Raw genomic sequence first — 18,729 nt, 5'->3', positions numbered from 1 at the left:
AGGGGGCACATGGATGTTTCTCTTGGCTGAAATAATAAGATAGAGTACTATATATATATGCTCTGGATGTCTTTAACCCCTGCGGCCCAGCACTCCCAAGATTTTTCCTCTTGAATCAAACCACAACTATATAATCCAATCCAATGCAATCCAACACAACCATGCCATATTCTCTCAAGGGAAGAAATGTCCTTATTACTGGAGGCTCAAGGTCCGATATATTTACCCTCCTTGAAGTGTTGTTTTGTGATATGCTATCAAACCCACCCCCACCCCCACCCCTCCTCAGGACTCTGCAGGGAAGGGGGTGGGAAATCCAAAAGAATGGTAGAAAGGGAAAAGAACAATTGAACTGAAATCTAACTTTCTGTCTTTTCTCCATTTTATATAGAGGCCTGGGAGCTCTGGTGGCAGAGAAATTCGCAGCGGAAGGCTCCAATATCGCCCTGAATTATGTATCAAACGAAGCTCGCGCGAAGGAAACTGCTGAGAAGCTGGAGAAAGAATTCAATGCCAAAGTCATTCTCGTCCAAGCAGTATGTACAAGTCTCTTTTCTTTTCTTTTTATATTGGGCTTACAGGTATTGCAAAGATGAGAGAAAATGAGAGCGGTGTTAACTTCAGAGAATGAAATATCTAACCAAATATAGGATGTTGGTATACAGGCAGATTGCATCAAGCTCGTCAAGCAAACGATTGAGCAGTTGGGAGGCCTAGATATCGTGATCTCTAACGCTGTATGGCTCCCCCGTCCTCTCACATACTTTTCCTCGTCACCATATGTAAAAACATTTTCCTTCAATAATGACATTTTTAGGGGTGGACGAAAATGTCCCAATTCGACGATCTGAATGCATTGAATGAAGATGAATGGGACAAGGTATGGTTTGAAGGCCCTAACATACTATCCACATTAAGCACGAGAGAGAGAGAGAGAGAGAAAGTTAGAAAGACGCAAGAGCTAATCTTCCATGTTCACTGTTCACTCTTGTTGATATTGGCAGTGCTGGGCAACTAATGTCAAAGCAAATCTTCACATCTTCCGAGAGGCGGAACCGACGTTTAGCGCTAACCCCGAAGGCGGGGTGTTTATCATAACTTCTTCCACAGCGGTTAGATATTATTGTTGATTTCCGTTTGAGGGAAAAACTTCTGCTGAAGATATGTGTTATAGGGCATTACTCCAGGAGGGAGTAGCATGGCATACTCCGTCTCCAAGGCAGCAGGTGAGCGGATATGGACACTCCAAACATGGCTGCCAGTGTTCTAACCATCTCGACTATAGGGTTGCATTTGATGAAAGCGCTCGCTTCATCTCAGGGGCCCAAGATCCGAACTAATGCTGTCCTCCCAGGGCTTCTCCTCACCGAATGGTGAGTGTAACCTAGATGAGATATGCCAGTTCTAGGCTATTTCGATTAACAATGTGGACACAGGGCGAGAGATTCCCCAAGGAAGCCATCCAGGACTATATAGATAAGGTTGCTTTAAAGCACGTTGTAAGTAACAAGCCGACCTTTCATAGTTGTTAATGGGAGACATGCTAACCACATATCATAGCCTGAGCTTGATGACTGCGCTGATATATTCATCACAATTGCCAAAAACACCTCTATGACTGGGCAACAGATTCAAGTTGGTAAGTTAAACCACATCTTCGAAGTCTTTGGCTTATTAAAGCCACTGACTGTGATATAGATTCCGGGTACTATTTCCGGTAATTCATGTGCTGCTGGGAAGAAATACCTGGGTGATCCATGTCGATTGCACTAAAAGGAGGGCAAATGAAATGGGAGATGGTTTAAATATAACTGCGTAAGCCGCCATGTTTATGGTAGGCAAACAGATAGACAGATCGTAGTACAATAATATAAAGTATACATACACCTATTGTACACCCAACCCCTGCGTAACTCGAAGGAATTCAATGCATAGATTCCAACGAATAAATGATTCCTAGTTGTGTTGTGTGCCTTTCCATACCCCTTAACAGAGGTCAGTATCATACAAGGCCCGCAAAGAATTTAGCGGGCAACGGAGAAGACATAGGCTGAATATCCAACAATTTTCCCTTCTTAGCGGCTCGATAAGCCGGTGCGGATTGTTGGCCTTGGACTTTAATTTCGTCTATCCGGAAAATCTTCCGGTCGCACGTTGTTACGTATAGGGGACGGTCCAGCTCACTGGCATTCGTCCGAGAATCCGATGCGAATATCACGCCAGGGTCCAGTTTGACGGAATCGAGAACACCCGCAATAGACTCATCAAGTGCCATCTTGGTAAATATTATTCTCTTTGTCTCGTAGATTCCAGAACCTGGAGAGCCAGCCTCAGTGACGGCATTATTCCACAGAGGGCCGAGCACTCGTTGGCGTCGACTTATCTCTTGCGCGGTCCAGGAACTCCAATTTATATGTCGATCTTCCGGCTTGATCTTCCCAGCATGTCGCAGAGCAGCTTCATTATCTGGTTTGTACCATCCCACACTTTTCAATGGGGGAACAAAGACTCGGTTTCGAATACCTGCTACAAGCATTTGGGCGCCTTTGTCCGAGACCAAATCCAGCAGCCGCGGAACATCGCATGTATCTGGATCTGGTATGCTAAAACCTGGAGGTGGGGTTTGATCAAGAATTACTCCATGGTCGAATTCCCTTGGATCAAGTGTTTGCAGTGTAACTCCCGTTTTCGTTTCTCCGGCTAACAATGTGTGGTGTAAGGGTGCCGGTCCTCGAAAGCTAATTTATCCCGTTAGATTATCTTCTCAGCCAATGGAAAAGTTAAGACTTACTCTGGGAGTAGAGAAGGATGGACGTTAAGACCTCCATATTTTGCGGAGCTCAAGATTCGAGGAGGTATAAAAAGACCAAACGATACAGCAACGATGAGATTTATGGGATGCCCCTGTGGTTGCGGAGGCTACTCGGGTAAGGTGGTTAGGGAATCGGAATATCATAGATTTTGAGACAGTAAGGAATCCTCACTTTCCAGCCGGTAAATGTATCAATTTCGTGGATAGGGAGAGACAGGTGCGTCGCAGAAGCTTTAATTGGGACTTTATATATAAAGTTAGCTAAATGAAACATTCCTCTATTTATTGGAGAGGAACATATGAGCACCTTCCTGAATGTTTTTCAGCCCCCGTCCAACCCTCTTCCCAGGCCTGCAGACAACATCAATTGAGGCGATCGATTCCGGATTATTTCCGCGTTCCTTGCACAGCGCCTTCAACGAAGCTATGCTGAAGCTATCTGACCCGCAGAAGAGGATCCTCAGAGGGTCGCATGACTTGGTGGAGGCATATCGAACTTTAACATGAGTCGTACGAACCAGAAATGGCCGACGCAGAATAAATAGCCCCGAGGTCACCATATAATTCATTAGGCCATGAAGGAAGTTGATCTGGTGTTTGGAAACTGAATGTAAAGATTGAGGTTAACTAGTTCGGCGGAGAGCCCTATCCATGTCACGTGATGATAACTCGTTGCCCAGCCTTATCTGCCTGAGAAGCAACCTCTAACCTCCAGGACAGCATTCAAGCAGCTTCGTTGTTTTAAACACGGGGCGTATACTGCTAGGCCAATACAGCCATGTTATTGCTAGAGGGCGTGTGATGAGAAGGTCAATGCCCCCGAAGCAGCCAAGTTCGGTTGTCCCCGCACAACTCTCTTTCCTTGCGATATACAACCCATCCCTAGGATCTACAGATGAAACTCTCAGAGATCAAATTGTTTTCTACTATTCGAGAAAGGAAAACGAAAAGCTAGCTAGAAGCACGCAACAGAGAGCTGCGCAGAGGGGCGCTACCGATTGTGCTAAAATCGATAACAATGAGAAGTTGCGCCAGATAGGTCTGGCGCAAGGCATGGTGAGCTTCGCCAAGTAGGTATCGCCTCCGAATCTCGCCCGTATTCAAATGTACAGCACCAACTGAGCTCGCTCTAGGAACTTCTCCAATGGTGAAGCGGTAGATACAGTCGAAACTGAAAAGTCCAGGATCGTGTTGCATGAGCTGGAAACCGGTTGGTGGATTCTAGCGGTATGGTACACCTTCGCCCCCAGACGTTGTTCGTCGCTAATAAATTTGCAGTCTATCGACTATACTCGTATATCCTCAGAGCCCCTGACATCGCCTGAATCACGACCAGATAATGCGCCAGAACCGCTAGTTGAATATTCGTCCCGCGAAGTTGCCCCTGCACGTCTCATCCTTCAGCAATTGCTGAGAGCGCACTCCATCTTTCTCCTCCATCATGGGCCGTCTCTCGGTGTTCTCTACAGTCGCCTGCAGAGAACAGCATTTTGCAGTGCACTGGAATATTTTTGGTTAAGATTCGTATGGAATTGGAATCCTCTTTTGAATGGAAACCCGGCGGTTGAGATCTACAATGGCATCAAACTCGCAGCGACAGGGGAACTTGGAATTGGTGTTGGGGAAGAGGAATGGGGAAGCGGAGAACGCGAAGTTTTGGAAGATTTTGTTTCAAGAACAGACGGCCTAGTCGACCTGGTAGTATCACGTTTTGGGGACACATCTCCCAACGGCCAGAGAGATAATTCCCCCGGCCAGCAGTCAACAAACGCAGGGTCCGCTGCAGAAAGTCACCCGTGGATAGGGTGTAATACACCTCCGCATTCATTCGATGGCGTGGTATTCTCAGGTGTCGGGGCTATTTCGAAGCAGTCTCTTACTCGAGTCTCTCACTGGATGGAGTGGATATACCGATATGGTGAAGATACATTTGGGGTCAGACGTGATCCGAAATCTATCCATCGACGCAAGCGACGAAAAGGTCCAGAGGGCGGAACCTCAAACGGCGAAAGCAAAGCCCCCAATCCAAAGTCCCCGAGCCGTACTCCAAAACGCAGCTTGTCTCCTGGAATTCCTCCTCCCATACTAGCAGGGCCAAACTCAACAATCAAACAAGCCACTGAAATGTCGAAATCTAGAGAAAGTAACCTTAATGCACAAGATAGCACGAAATCCTCTACAGAAAACTCCGCCGATCCGTCCGGATTTGGTACGGAGAAATTCATGAAATTATTGACTCTAGGATACGGGACGTCTTGGGCTGATCCATCCAATTTTTCTCTATCTCATCCTAGAGTGAACTTTTTGAGATTCGGTGGCAGCCCTCAACCAGCTGCAGGAGAGGCCGATTCTTTGTCAGTGGCAAGCTCTACTGAACCAGAAAGCACGCCGCTCCCACGGACAGACAATAATGGGAGGTTTATAATAGGACTTCGTGATGACCCAGAGATAGAGGATAGTGATGAGGAAGATGACCCGCAGGCTACCGAACTACGGAATCCGCAAGCAAAAGGATCTCAGAAAGAGAGAACCGTCTTACGAACATTGACCCTAATGATGGAGGAGTCCGCATCGAATGGGGATTTTGAGGGTATGTTACTATTTGGTTGCAGGCGGCCTAACCTCAAACATTAACCACTCAAAAAAATACACAGATACGGCGTCCATCGATAAATACCAGGATCTGCAAGTGGTAGTATATCTCGTAAGAACCTCGTACTAAAAACTTGCCCCATATCAGCGAGAGCTAATTAGGAAATCCAGAACCAACCATTCATGTTCACATTCCTCTTCGAATCTAAAACATCCTCACTCTCATCTCCATCGTTTTACCGGAGTATCCATCACCAGATTGGCCCTCTCCAAAAGCCTCTATTACTGTCAACGTCATTGGACAAAATACCCCAGCGAGCTCCCCTCTGGGATCAGTATCGAAATTCGAAGGAAAAGCCCAGTGGACAGTCTCCTCTCTACGATTTTATCTATGACCCTGAAGCGCGATTTATTCACACTTCACTTCCCGACATTCCAGAGCCAGGAATGCCAGTGCAAACGATAAAGTTATCATCCCCGGGATCTTCGGAACCACCATGGACCCGCCAGGATACGATCAATGTCCATACTCAAATCATAAATACATATATCGAAACCCGTAATCGCGCGTCTGAAATTGAGCGGACGTGCAGGACAAGCCGGGGCTGGTGGGTATTGTGGATGCGGCTTAAGGACACCAGTGTAGGCTCTCATTCTAGCAAACAAGTAGAAGGAGAAGAAGGTGAAGGTGAAGCAGACGAAGGGGAACAGCAGTCACGAACTCCGTCAACCCTTCAGCAAACCCCCGCTCCGAAGGCGCCAAAAGAAGCGTTTCTTGTCCGGAAAGCCAGCGATTGCGCTGTGTCAGGACATACCCGCCATTCCAGCGGAGCGAGATTCTTCCGCGACATTAGCGGTGCCTCAGCCGCCTCGCAGTCCAGTACCGGGAATGGACGAGGAAGCTGGTTGGGCCCCGGAAAACTGGCTGAAGGCGTGGGGCTGGATGCGCGGAGGTATATCCAGGCCTTGTTGAATTTGAACCGGTAGCGGACTAGTAGAGGAAGGCAAGTGCAACATATGGCGAAGAGCCCAAGGCTGAATCAGTTTTGCATCGCGAAAGGGGAGGGGGGAAAGCGACTGCTGAGTGTATTGCGTCTGAGAGCTTCTGCCAGGGGCCCTTAGGTAGTCGAGAGGCTCATGAAATCAAAATATGTAGTTGAATCATTGGCGTGAAAGCATCATTCTAGTTTAACAATACCGTTCGCACTGTTCCCCCATGTCTATCAACCTACTATAGGTAGGTATCTACATAGCACGCATCGGCCGGGCAGCCTGTCCCACGAATTTAAAAAGACGCACGCTACGCGTAGATCTAGACATTCAGCCGTATGTCCACGTTCGTACAGTAGTAGTACGTCAGGTACCTTGAGTACAGCGGTGTAGGGAGTTAGACTGTACGTAATCCGCCAATGATGAATAACAGGTACTCATCAGGTCGCATTCCTCTCCCGATCCGCTTCCACTTCCAAGCCTACTGTGTAAACAGCAACATCCAGATCCACCCTTACGAAGAATAGTGTCTAACCATCGGAGGATTTCAGGGGAGTACGTACGCCGCGTCGAATAGGGCGCATTCGTAAGTCAGGTCGTTCCGTCTCCACCAGTCCAGCCCAACCATTCTTCTGCATGCATGCAATGTCTTACTTAACGCAGGAAAAACTGAAGAAAAGAGTTGTTAGTATGTAGTTAGTTATAGTAAGCTGCTGTGTAAATCCTACGTACACATAGATACATCAACACCAACGGTAACTACTTATTAGTTACTGCGGCATGTTCTAGGGGCGTACCGTCGATAGACGGGTGACGACGACGCTGATGAATATCGGCTGGCTTTTTATTCTGGCTTTTTATTATTATTATTTGGTGCTGCGTTACTGCGCATGCCTGTGATGTATGTTCATGTACTAGGTACTGAATAGATATTTCTTCTCCCCCCTGATTCAACAGCAAACTGGAAATGGGTGGGCTAAATAAGCACCAGAGAATAAAAAGCAAAGGGGAATAAGTAAAAATAAGTAAAAATAAAAATGGAAACAAAAAATAAACTCCAAACAAACAAACAAACATAGATTCCACCCACGCCTCCTTACTAGCGATTATTAGCACAGATGAACCCCGATAACCCCGACAAGCCCGACCACTGTCCCGGACAAGGATGGACACCATAGCAGGGTAAACAACAAATAATCGCAAAGCTTCATCCTTCATTCAAAATAAACCGAATGTCTCGCGGCGTCTTTCAGGTCCACATCAGATTTAGGGTGAAGGGAAAGGGAAACTAAAATATTTGAAAGAAATTACACTACAATAACCGACGAGCTCGCATGTTTGTATGTATATTACGAACAGGAGGTATTCGACCTGCTTGCTACGCCATCTACTCTACACCATGTAGTTATATGGATCCGATGCATGCAAACGCGATAGCCCGAAGAAATAGGGGGAAGCTGCATCCCGACAAGACATGGAGAGAGAGATTAAGAAGAAGCAGGAAAAGGTTCTCTAATTGAGCAAAACGAAATATTTCTGATTGTATACGCCTGAATTTCAAGAGATTATTATACCGCCAGGCTAGACATGGAGACGACGGGGTGGAGGAGGCATGGGCACCGCAACGAGGGTTGGCACTGGGACAGGCAGGATAAGGGCTTCTCCGAGATTTGAGACTTGAAGCAAGAGTGACTGACAACAGAGAACAAGCAATCGAAACAAAACTTGAGGGGAGAAAGGACAACAGGGAAAACCCATAGAGCAAAAAATAGGCACCAAGGGAAGTTTAGTCAAATCAAATAATATAAAAAGGGGGCTAGAGCAATAAAGATATAGTAGGCAAGCAAAAATCCGGGGATTTAGGAAAGGGTGTAAGAAATAAACCGAATTCAGGGGATAAAAATAAATGGGGGAAACGGAAAACAAAAATATATGGAAATGTTGGGGTCGTTCAAGCGGAGCACGGGGGCTGGGGACTACCGTTTCCTCTCTAAAACTAAGTATTGTATATGGTTCGAAGGGGGACGTTAGCTCTTGGGCGGTGCGGTATATTTGTGTGAATAGTTAGCCGAGCAAGGAGAGGAATACAGAGGCCCAGAATATTTGGTAACGATCACAACGCTCTTATTTTGACGAAAAAAAACGCAAACGCAAAAAAAATAAAAATAAAAAATAAAAAAAATAAAGATAAAAAATCAGGTAAGCCAGTAAAGTAAAATAAGATCTTAGTCAAGGAAAATTTAAAACGAAAGAGTCAAGCTGAAAACAACGCATAGCCCACAGCCAAAAAGGGGAATATGATCTGGTACACTAGATATTAGATTCCCCCAGTGCTTCATTCTCTCGGTTGGTTTCGATCGATATAAAACAGAGTGGGACATGGGATAAGGCACTCGTGGATGGCCGGAGAAAGAAGTAGAAATAGAGTTGAAGGAAATTTTGTCTTTTTTTTTTTCTTGTTTATTGTTGTCGACCTTTCTCGGATTTTCTTCTGAAAGGAGGTTGCTCAAAATCTCACAGGAAATAGGTGAACAAGCGATATATGCATCGATTGGCCAAATTCGAGAGTTGGGACTAGCCTCTTTGAGGCTATTAAAAAGGGCTCCCTAGATAGACTCCGGAAATGAAAATATCAAGCCGACCAATTGCATAGCCAGATGATCCATATTAAGAGTACCCATGCAGATGGTTCAGACAATCCACACCATCTCAACACAACGACAGACACCGCGAGCCATGGAAAGAATCTGTCCAGATATCGTTGTCCCAGTTACCAGAAGGCTTAGCCGTTGAGACCCCAGATCGATATGGCTGGGCTGGAAACATAAGAAAGAAATTTACAAGATTCTGCATTTCGATCTTTTCTCCTTCTTTGCCAAAAGTGCTGCACGGGTAGCGGACTCGAACACCTCACGAACACCATCGTTTGTCCGGGCAGAGCATTCCAGGTACTTGTAAGCGCCAATTTTCTTGCGGACCTCCTCACCCTGTAAGATATTAGCACCAGTGATTTCAACAACTTCAGCTAACGAAGGAGGCGGTCGTTGTGCCATACCTGTTCTGGGGTGACGGGTTTCTGGGACGTCTTGGTCAGCTCCGCAATGGTTCTGGGGTCGTGACGCAGATCCTTCTTGCAGCCAACGAGGATAATTGGGTGGCCTTGGCAGAAGTGCAGAACCTCAGAAATCCACTGTAGACATGGTTAACATACGTTCGAAAATCGAAGTCAACACGTTTTTAGGTCCTCTACCTTTTCTTGGACGTTGTCAAGCGAATCAGGGGAATCAATAGCGAAGCAAATCAGGATAACGTGGGAATCAGGGTACGAGAGGGGTCTGAGGCGGTCATAATCTTCCTGGCCAGCCGTATCCCAAAGTGCCAACTCGACATGTTTTCCGTCGACCTCAACATCGGCCACGTAGTTCTCGAAAACAGTTGGGACATAGACCTTGAGTGAGAGAAACATCAGCTTGACTATTCATGTCTTTGATCTGTGAATATCTATAAATATATAAATTTCATCACACGGCCAGGGATTACTCCGAGTCTAGCATAAAATGCTGTGCATTGCAAGTATGTACCTCAGGGAAGGTGCCCTTGGAGAAAACACTGTAAAAAATCAAGTCATATATTAGTACTTTTCAGATAGAAAGACAAACAGAATCAGTCCCATAGACCAGTTAAAGAAGAGCCTTACATCAGTAGACATGTCTTTCCACATGCACCATCACCAACGATGACAAGTTTGCGGCGGATCTCAGCCATTTTGGTAGCACACTAGGGATAGATCAGTCATCAAACTCAAGAAAAAGTAACAGACAGCCAGAGTAGCAATAATTTGGCGACAGCAATACCACCAGCAGCGTAAGAAAGCAAGGAATATATGAAAAGGTTTGTAGAGGTGGCAGACTGGTAGTGGCTGCTAGAAGGGGAGTTACTGCTGCTACTGCTCTTGCTCCTAGTGTTGCTGCCGTCGTCATTGCAGTTTCTGGAGTTCATGATGTTGTTTGGAGGTTGGAGAAAAGAACGAAAGACCATACCTAACAAGATGAGAGTCGGAGAGGCGAGCAGGGAGCCTCAAACAAAAGGAGGAAGAAGTGAGAGTAGCAGACAAGAAGCCAGAGACAAGCCTAGCAGCAAACGAGATAGCCGCTTAAGGGATGGAGAGATGAATAAAGAAAGATGGACGATGGGCAGAGGGAAAGCAAGATGCGTGGAGAAAGGGTGTGGATGATGGGGGATGGGATGGGGGGATGAAGACGAGGATGGGGATGAGGTTGGAGGTTGGAGACGAGCAGCAGGCGGAAGCACAAGCGGTTTATCTCGTTTGGCGGCGCTGGCGGCTTGGGCTGGGGCTTGGCACTGCCAAGACCCCGCTGACTCAGCGGGTGTCACCGCCGGACCACCCTTGGGCGTAGTAACATACAATAGGTTACCATACCCGTAATATATACACAGGTCTCGTTCGATACAGATAATCGCTGGCATGCTTACTACATACACACTCATGTTTTGATAAATAATACTCATCATCAAGCATCACAATAGCTACCTTTATTATTGCACTGTGCTGTGTATGTACATGTACATAAAATGCCATCAGACTGCTCCAGTCAGCGCTTTGTTGCAAGTCAGCGCGTGAATGCCGCTACCTCGGAGAATTAACTCCTTCCCTCTCGGGCCCAATCCAAGGTTGTCAGAACAAAACCCAAAATATGGAGCCTCCAGCAAAGCAGAAAAGATGTATAATAAATCTAAAGCACATTAGTTTTGACTATTGTTCACACGCAAAGCCCTCATTCCACCCCCGACAGTCCACCAGTCCTAAATGCAGTATAGAAACGTGCATCTTCGAATTCGCTGCCTTGTCTAAATGTTGGTGATTGACATGGAACGAGCATTTGCCTAGGCAAAAGCCCAGCAGCAAGAAAAATAAAATAAAATGAAAATACAGAAAGAGGGGGGGAAAATGAGGAGAAATGCTTGCATTTGCTGCTCCTTAGTTGCTGTCCTGTGATGTCTAAGTGAGCTGTTTCGACGTGCCCCGTCCTTGTGCGCATCCGCCACTGGTAGCTCAATCCTATCATGGCCCAACCACGACTATCAAGTTGGCGAGTTCTTGCATCAAGATCTGCAGCTCGCCGGTGGAAGCGCATATTTTGCTATTACCTAGCTCCGTTGATTCCTACCAAACCATTTGCTTGGTTTTGAGCTTTGCTTATCTGCATTTGACCTTCACTTTTATCTTCCTGCCCAAGAGCCAGATATCTGATTCTTCACGTCGATGGTTTTCTTATTAATATTTCATTGACAACGTATGGCAGGTCCAAACTTCTACCCATTCAGGTAAACCGTCCCCGTCGCATAAAATATCCAGAGAGAGTGTGTCTCGTTCAAACCGGATGGCCATCTGTGGCGGTGCGTTTCAAATATATCCATGTCCGCGGAAGGCCTCTTTCTTCCACGTACAGTACATACAGCACCTAAAAAAGGGTTGGGGCTGCCCGAGGACCTAGGCCCAGTGACCAAAAGGCAGTTCATTATTCTGTCCAAACTCTGTTGGCTACGGAGCTCTCTCCCGGGACCCCATGATGTTCGTTCAGACATATAATCTATCAAAAATCAAAAATACATCAATATCATGTACAGTACATGTACAGGACCTCGGTATCTTTACTCTACGGAGTACAAGAATTTACTTTACAGCATCAAGGCAGACTTGAATAACTCCGTGTCGGCACAGCCACACGTCCACGCGCCACACCACGACAGATCAGGCGGGGCTTGACAAGCGAAATTCCGCCGCCATTCCCCTTTGAGTCACAACCGTCGTTGACAAGGCAGTTTTTCCCACGATGATTTCCAAGATGTTGCATTTGAAACAGCTACGGTGGACCTGCTCTAGTTACTCCACACCACCCCAAAGCTTTTTTCTCCCGCCGAACTTTGGTCTTCATTCAATCCTCAGTATCCTTCCCTCGCCTTCGTCGTCTCCCTGGTCACTGGCCAGTGGCCACTACTGAGCATGCAAGGTACCTCACAAGTGAAGCTCGAATTAACTACCATCCTTCCATGGATGACATTTTGCAGGGATGATCAAGCTCTGTCTATTCAGAGGAAAGACGGGCTATTTACTCTGTACAACATGAGGATTGGGGGGGAAGAATCTGGCATTTTTCTCCTGATACAGCCGTGCACCCCTGGGCCAGCTGCCATCACCCTGCTGTAGCCATCCGCTGTCTCAGATCTTGCTCTGTTCTTCACCCAGTCATATTCAAACTTGAACTTTCCATATTATTAAAAGGGTGCTGCCCGGCTGAACCTTGGAACGAGAGCCGGCTTGCTATCCACTTTTAATTCTCCAGCTCTGAGAACTTATTCTTTCATATCGCGCTCCAGGCCCGTTGGGAGATATGTCTGTTGTTATTTCCTCTACTCCGTAGTTATTAGCACTGTTCGGAGTACCTGTGGTTCAGTGAATCAACCCGCCAGGCTATGTACACGTACATTACATTAGCTACCGCTAGCTAGTTAGTTCGATCATAACAACGAACCCCTACAACCTCTCTTACAGGTTAGGAAGCCCTTGCATATCTGAAAAGGGTTATATCATGTAATAATCTTTCATTAAAGACCTCTTCTTTTCATCATTCATTCAAATACCTCAAAACCTGATATCCTCCAGAAAAGAACCAGATTCCCGTCAGCAAAAGAATCAAATACCAACCGTGAAGAAACCCCTATAACCAGCCAAAGACGGCGAAATCAAGCCTAAGAACGCGAAGATGACTCCCTTGATCTTTGCAAAGATATAATGCTCCACCTACCAATGCCAATAAACAATGCCACCAAGGCCACCGGGGACGAGAACCAGAACGTTTAGATTTTGACACTCGTGAATTGCTGACATAGATATCACCTAAAGATTTCTTTCATGCTGTCTTCTAAGTACGGAAACAGTGCTGAGCTCAAGAAAGCATCTTCAATATAATTTAAAGATACATCCATACCTACTCCGTACAATTACGGTTGAATTCATTTATTGCTCATTCTTATGAATGACTTACCTTGCAGCTGCTTCTAATGAGTTCTGTAGCTTGTGTGCTATTGACAAGCAAGTTAAAAGGCCTGTAGATGCTGGGAAGGTTAATAAAACACACACACACACAATGCACATATAATGATTTATTCAAGGTTACTGCCTGAGCATAAGTGGAGCGCTTCTTCATCAGTGTGAATATTTATGATTGTTGAATACATACTTATTCATGGCGCCGAAAATCTTCGATGCAGAGATAACTATCCTATCGCCAAGACATTTGGTGCTTATGTAATATATTTAAAATTCCTATCAAGTAACGCCTCGAAACCAACGTGAGGGAACCTACCAGTCGTCGTGCGCTCTCGAACAGCACCCGCCCTAGATCCTTCATTGATTGCCATTGTTTTTTAACAGCTATGCAGAAAGTCATCAGGCGGGCAGCCCTTGCCGCCAACCAGGCTAAACGAAGGGCCAGGATCCAAGCAGAGCGAGACAGGCGCGACGAAATCAGAAAATATTTCCAAGAGCGACAACGGTACGAGCGGATCATTATCGACCAGATCAAAGCAGAGCGAAAAACCCGACGGGAAGACTGGCTAAAGGGCCCGTTGGCGCCGAAGCGAGATGCGGCGGATCTTGAGGGGGCATATGGTACCTTAACACCAGAGCGCACTCGGCCCCCGGCGCTTCCCCGGGAGGATAGGACGAAGCTTGTCAATTTCGCGGCGGGAGATCGGGTGGTCGTGTTAAAGGGGCCGGATCGGGGGAAGATTGGCAAGGTCTTCAGTGTGGATGCTGAATCTGGAACACTCAGCGTCAGCGGTGTCAACAGCGTGAGTTAAATCCTAACCCGGACGGCGTGTGTGCAGTGCAGGTTGCGGGCGTGAGAAAACGAAAAGGGACGCACATGCTCATTGACCGAAAATATAAAATCAGGTTGACGTACGCTATCCCGATTTTATCTTAGCAAATGAGCCCGACAAACGTCCATACCGGCCAATCCCTCTACCTGTTCCCTTCGAAGACGTCCGGCTCGTAGTTCCCCTCCACAACTCGGAAACGGGCAAGGTGGAAGACGTCGTGGTTAAACACATGTATGGCGGAGAACCTTACATGGACCATCCTTACGGCGTAGATACACCCAAGCACACTCGATACATCTCGGACCTTGATGTAGAAATCCCCTGGCCCCAGCCAGCCGCCCCAACCCACGTCGACGAACCGGCCGATACCCTGCGAATCGAGGTCGAGGATCGCACACATATACCTTCCCTCAACGCCTACCCATTCCCTGCCACCATCATCGATGAGCTGAGGAATAAGTTCTCGAAGTTCCGCACTCGGCACGATCCCGAGTGGGTTGCGGCGAAGGAGGAGGAGGATAGGAAAATGGAGAAGCGGCGGAACACGCCCTGGGTCACGCCGAAGACGGCATTTATGGCCCAGAAGGCCCAGAAGAGAGCAATGGAACGGGAGCAGCAGAAAGATGAGAATGGAAACTATGTTGTTCCTCAGGATACCGCTTCATATATCGAGCAGTTCCTTGCCAAGAAGCAGAGCCAGGGCAAGCCTGCGTCAAAGGTGCCCGCTTAGGGGCGCGGAGAGGGCCGGGTTTTATAATTTTCTTAGTTCCGTAGCTTGTGGGGAGGTTGAAAGGGCGTTTTCTAAAGGAAGGGTCACACTTGTCATTGTTCTGGATGCACCTGTTTTAACCCGCCTGTAAAATACAAGACTCTCTGTTGTATGATATTATTAGGATAAATCTAGTTCACTTTATCTGTTAATTGTATCTCTTGGTGAGCCGTTTAAGAAATAGAAGTCCTTACGAATATATACATTGTTCTTAGTAACACGGGGTATTAACACCGTGGAGAAGAAACTGCCCAGCCTTTCCCTCTATTGTTCCCCATCCTGGCTTACGATTTCCCGTCACCTTCCCACTCGGACTTTTTAACCGCCCCTCTGCCATCCTCCACGCTCAATAAGCCCTGGAGGTCAAACAACAACCACCCACCCGCTTAATTTCTCGAAATACTTACTTACCACAACATAGACATGTCCTCGAGTACCATCAATAACGCTGTCATCGACAAGGCCTTCGAGGATAACGCACCGCTCCGCAAACGCGTCTATTCCGCGATTGGTAAAGTCACACCTCCGATCCATCTAAACATTTCAAAAAAATTGCACATCAGTCAAAAACCAGAAAAAGAAAGAAAAAATAGGGGAAAAATTGATCAAATCCCTTCCTTACCAGTCACTTCAATTGCCTTTTTCTTTTGGCTATACAATAAACTAACACTATAAAATTAAACCTCCAGCCTCCACCCCCGAATACACCAGCCTCTTCGAAGACATCGCAAAATATACCTCCACGCTCCGCAGCGGACTAGGTGGCGGGTCATCCGCATCTTCCCAACTACGAGTTGCAGCGGGAGAAGGCCCGGCGGCAAAGAAACGCAAACTCATCGATGGAGGTGTAGGAGTAGGGGCGGGAGCGGGAGCTGGTTCTACGAACGATGCAGCGCTGTTAGCGGGCCTAACGGCTGATACTGAGCTACAGTTCTATTTACAGGACCTATCGTTTGCTATTCCGCAGCGCAAGAAGTTGCGGTTGGAATTGACGCGGTTGGCGCCCTCTGTTGCTGGTGGGAAGGATGGATATCTGAGGGCGCGGAATCAGGCGTCGAATGAGGTGGAGTTTGGGATTCCGATGTCGAAGATTCGTGAGTTTGGCTTGTTTTATTTGTTCTATCTTTAATTTCTTTTTTCTCCCTTTCGTACAACTCCAAGGTCCTTTGACTAACGCCGTCGGAACAACTCCTTGCATAGAGCATATCCTCTGCCTACCTGTCCCAGAGAAAACTCAACGGCAGTTTAATTTCTGTATACTTCCCGAGTACGGGGATGGCATCACGACTGTCCCCGATGACCAAATTGCATTCGAGCCAATTGTCTGGACCATTCCGGATGGCCCGCCACGAACCGCATTCCTAGGCTCAGGCACACCAGCCATGGAGAGCGCAAATCTTGCGGAGACATATGAAAGCTATCTGAAGCGAATGCTTGATGATAATCTACGGCATACGAAAGTGATTTGCCCGAGTGAGAAAGAATTTGTGAGCCCGACCCCTGAAGCCCATCGGAAAGGGGATAAGGCGTATCATGTCAAAGCGTTCCGGGGGAGCAAGGAAGGTGAGTCAAATATATGCTTCATTTGTTCAACCTACTCACTCCCTCACTGCGATATGCCTATATACACAATGTAAACCTTGAATAAAGGGGGCGCCTTTACGAATGCTAATATTATACTAACAACTGTGTTTTCACTCCCAACAGGATTCCTCTTCTTCCTCTCGACGGGCATCTTCTTCGGCTTCAAAAAGCCCCTCATCTTCTTCTCCCTCGAAAACATTGACTCCATATCCTACACCTCTGTGCTCCAGCGGACCTTCAACCTCAACATCGCCGCCCGCTCCCCCTTAAATCCAGACGAGGTGCAGGAGTTCGAGCTCTCCATGATCGACCAGTCGAACCACCCGGGCATTGACGCCTATATCAAAAAGCACGGGCTGCAAGATGCCAGCTTGGCTGAGGCGCGTCGGGCTAAGAGACTTAACATCAACGGCGTGAAGAGCGGGGATGACGGCGCTGATGGTGCTGTGGGTGCTGGAGCTGGTAATTATGCTGGGCAGGGCGAGGAGGAGGAGGAGTCTGAATTGATGAAGGCGCAGAGGGAGATGGAGGATCGAGAAGAGGAGGAGGAGGAGGACTATGATCCTGGTAGCGAGGGTGAAAGTGAGGGGAGCGGGTCTAGTAGTGACGAGGAGGATGAGGATGCTGACGGGCAGGGTGCTTATGATCCTGAGGAGGGTAGAGATCTTGTCAGGGAGGAGTTAGGGAGTGAAGCTGAGGAGATTTGAGTGAGGACTATTCAGGAACTTTGGCGGTGTTGGGAAGGGAGGGGGTGTGTAGAATTTTTTTTTTCTTTTGGTCTTCTCTTGTCAAGTATGCTATTTTTTGAGGGGTTCATCATCCCTTGTCAATTTTAAGTTCATGCATTCTACAGAGTACAGGCTAGCCATATTCCACTCTTGATGCACTTTGAGCTGGTCTTCATGTCCAACGTGACTTGTGCTATTTAGGGTAATGGCGGACGACGGATTTCCTTCCTTACGATCATGATTATGATGTGGTTGTCTTTCTTGAGACGCAGACGCTGTACGATATCCTGAGTTTCTGATTCATTCACCCCTTCATTCATCTCTATCACCTATCCATGGATATAGATATATATATCTGGCTTTCTCACACCATTTACCTTTACAAATATCACATGACAACCTGTGTGTGTTGTGTGTGTGCAGATATATATACCCTCATTCTATTTGCTTCTCAGATTAGTCCCTACTTCTGCTAGACCACTGTTGTTGCCCTGATCGTAATCGCTCTGTACATCTAAATCTCCAACTTCATATAGCTATTTACATCTACTCGATGACGCTGATTTATTTTCTGACCTCTTCATCACCACCCTATATGCATATCCTCATAGTAAATAACAAAGGAGCTATATAGTACTAGCCCCTAAAATCAACATAACTCCCCCCCAACACACTCTCCATACTGAAGAGTCAAAATGACAAGCCTCTCTAATATGTGAATGTTCCAAAACAAAGCCCACTTCCAAAGAATTTTCCCCAAAAGCCAAATTACCAGATTACATACTTATCTGTGTTCTAGGAACCAGGCACAGGAAGCACGAAAGTTTAAACCAACCATCACAATTCGGAGAGGGAAATGGTAGTTGGTGTTTTTTTTTTTTTTTTTTTTTTGGTGGGGGGCGGAGGTATGTGTGATGGTCCCTATTATGTCCTCCCGTACCGTACCCGAGTCTGAAGGACCAAAGGCATTGACAGCGGGGAGTGGTTAGGTTCCCGTTGTAATAACTCTATGTATCATGTTTGAGCTGTAATACTGTTACCATTCAAGGATCTTTGATTCCAGAGCAGCCTGAGACTTACGCAGTAGGCTCTAGCTTTATAAACTGTAGCTGGTTTGTTCAGATGCAACAGGCATTAGCCTCTTAAAAAACTCTGGTTAAGAGAGGAAATGGAAATACTGTACGGAGTACTCCGTCCACTGATGGTGAATGGTCAGAATATTTGATAGTTTGTTTTCACACCCCATTGTCAAACCAACCTCCAAATCCAGGTACGGGTGGATTTATAGATACATTGACAGGAAAAAAGAGCAATGGCTGGAGTTTCATGACGAAACCCCGATCGCATAT

General features: G+C 46.7%; 7 protein-coding genes across 7 annotated transcripts; 4 read left to right on the top strand and 3 right to left on the bottom strand.

The window, feature by feature from the left end:
- Nucleotides 1–39: 39 nt before the first annotated feature.
- On the bottom strand, nucleotides 40–3,448 carry BDBG_02599 (methionyl-tRNA formyltransferase). Its single transcript, XM_002627882.2, has 4 exons — nucleotides 3,120–3,448; nucleotides 2,985–3,055; nucleotides 2,792–2,919; nucleotides 40–2,738 (listed from the first exon to the last, which is right to left on the bottom strand). The coding sequence occupies exons 1-4, from the start codon at nucleotides 3,379–3,381 to the stop codon at nucleotides 2,003–2,005; spliced, it is 1,197 nt and encodes a 398-aa protein (XP_002627928.1). The 5' UTR covers nucleotides 3,382–3,448; the 3' UTR covers nucleotides 40–2,002.
- BDBG_02600 (alcohol dehydrogenase) lies at nucleotides 162–1,721 on the top strand (the record flags this gene model as incomplete). Its single annotated transcript, XM_002627883.1, has 10 exons — nucleotides 162–211; nucleotides 392–536; nucleotides 651–737; nucleotides 818–880; nucleotides 1,005–1,112; nucleotides 1,175–1,226; nucleotides 1,286–1,373; nucleotides 1,409–1,499; nucleotides 1,561–1,639; nucleotides 1,699–1,721. The coding sequence occupies 10 exons, from the start codon at nucleotides 162–164 to the stop codon at nucleotides 1,719–1,721; spliced, it is 786 nt and encodes a 261-aa protein (XP_002627929.1).
- Nucleotides 3,449–3,529: 81 nt separating the features above from the next.
- On the top strand, nucleotides 3,530–7,396 carry BDBG_02598 (uncharacterized protein). Its single transcript, XM_031720856.1, has 5 exons — nucleotides 3,530–3,882; nucleotides 3,946–4,039; nucleotides 4,091–5,402; nucleotides 5,467–5,516; nucleotides 5,576–7,396. The coding sequence occupies exons 1-5, from the start codon at nucleotides 3,614–3,616 to the stop codon at nucleotides 6,389–6,391; spliced, it is 2,541 nt and encodes an 846-aa protein (XP_031577192.1). The 5' UTR covers nucleotides 3,530–3,613; the 3' UTR covers nucleotides 6,392–7,396.
- On the bottom strand, nucleotides 3,715–10,724 carry BDBG_02597 (GTP-binding protein rhoA). The gene is made up of 7 exons (XM_002627880.2): nucleotides 10,435–10,724; nucleotides 10,092–10,171; nucleotides 9,976–10,003; nucleotides 9,645–9,842; nucleotides 9,450–9,584; nucleotides 7,127–9,381; nucleotides 3,715–7,063 (listed from the first exon to the last, which is right to left on the bottom strand). The coding sequence occupies exons 2-6, from the start codon at nucleotides 10,157–10,159 to the stop codon at nucleotides 9,232–9,234; spliced, it is 579 nt and encodes a 192-aa protein (XP_002627926.1). The 5' UTR covers nucleotides 10,160–10,171; nucleotides 10,435–10,724; the 3' UTR covers nucleotides 3,715–7,063; nucleotides 7,127–9,231.
- Nucleotides 10,725–10,940: 216 nt separating this feature from the next.
- Nucleotides 10,941–11,851, bottom strand: BDBG_16629 (uncharacterized protein). Its single transcript, XM_031724544.1, has one exon. It carries the CDS (start codon nucleotides 11,548–11,550, stop codon nucleotides 11,191–11,193), a length of 360 nt encoding a protein of 119 aa, XP_031577191.1. The 5' UTR covers nucleotides 11,551–11,851; the 3' UTR covers nucleotides 10,941–11,190.
- A 2,001-nt stretch (nucleotides 11,852–13,852) lies between these two features.
- BDBG_02596 (KOW domain-containing protein domain-containing protein) lies at nucleotides 13,853–15,029 on the top strand (the record flags this gene model as incomplete). Its single annotated transcript, XM_002627879.2, has 2 exons — nucleotides 13,853–14,269; nucleotides 14,373–15,029. The coding sequence occupies 2 exons, from the start codon at nucleotides 13,853–13,855 to the stop codon at nucleotides 15,027–15,029; spliced, it is 1,074 nt and encodes a 357-aa protein (XP_002627925.1).
- Nucleotides 15,030–15,491: 462 nt separating this feature from the next.
- On the top strand, nucleotides 15,492–17,359 carry BDBG_02595 (histone chaperone RTT106; the record flags this gene model as incomplete). Its single annotated transcript, XM_031720855.1, has 4 exons — nucleotides 15,492–15,579; nucleotides 15,758–16,162; nucleotides 16,269–16,631; nucleotides 16,776–17,359. The coding sequence occupies 4 exons, from the start codon at nucleotides 15,492–15,494 to the stop codon at nucleotides 17,357–17,359; spliced, it is 1,440 nt and encodes a 479-aa protein (XP_031577190.1).
- Nucleotides 17,360–18,729: the final 1,370 nt, after the last annotated feature.

This window comes from Blastomyces gilchristii (genome assembly GCF_000003855.2).
Source record: "Blastomyces gilchristii SLH14081 genomic scaffold supercont1.3, whole genome shotgun sequence".
In the NCBI taxonomy this organism is placed as follows: Eukaryota; Fungi; Ascomycota; class Eurotiomycetes; order Onygenales; family Ajellomycetaceae; genus Blastomyces; species Blastomyces gilchristii.
The sequence above is the reverse complement of the archived record's forward strand: the minus strand, read 5'-3'. Positions and strand labels throughout refer to the sequence as shown.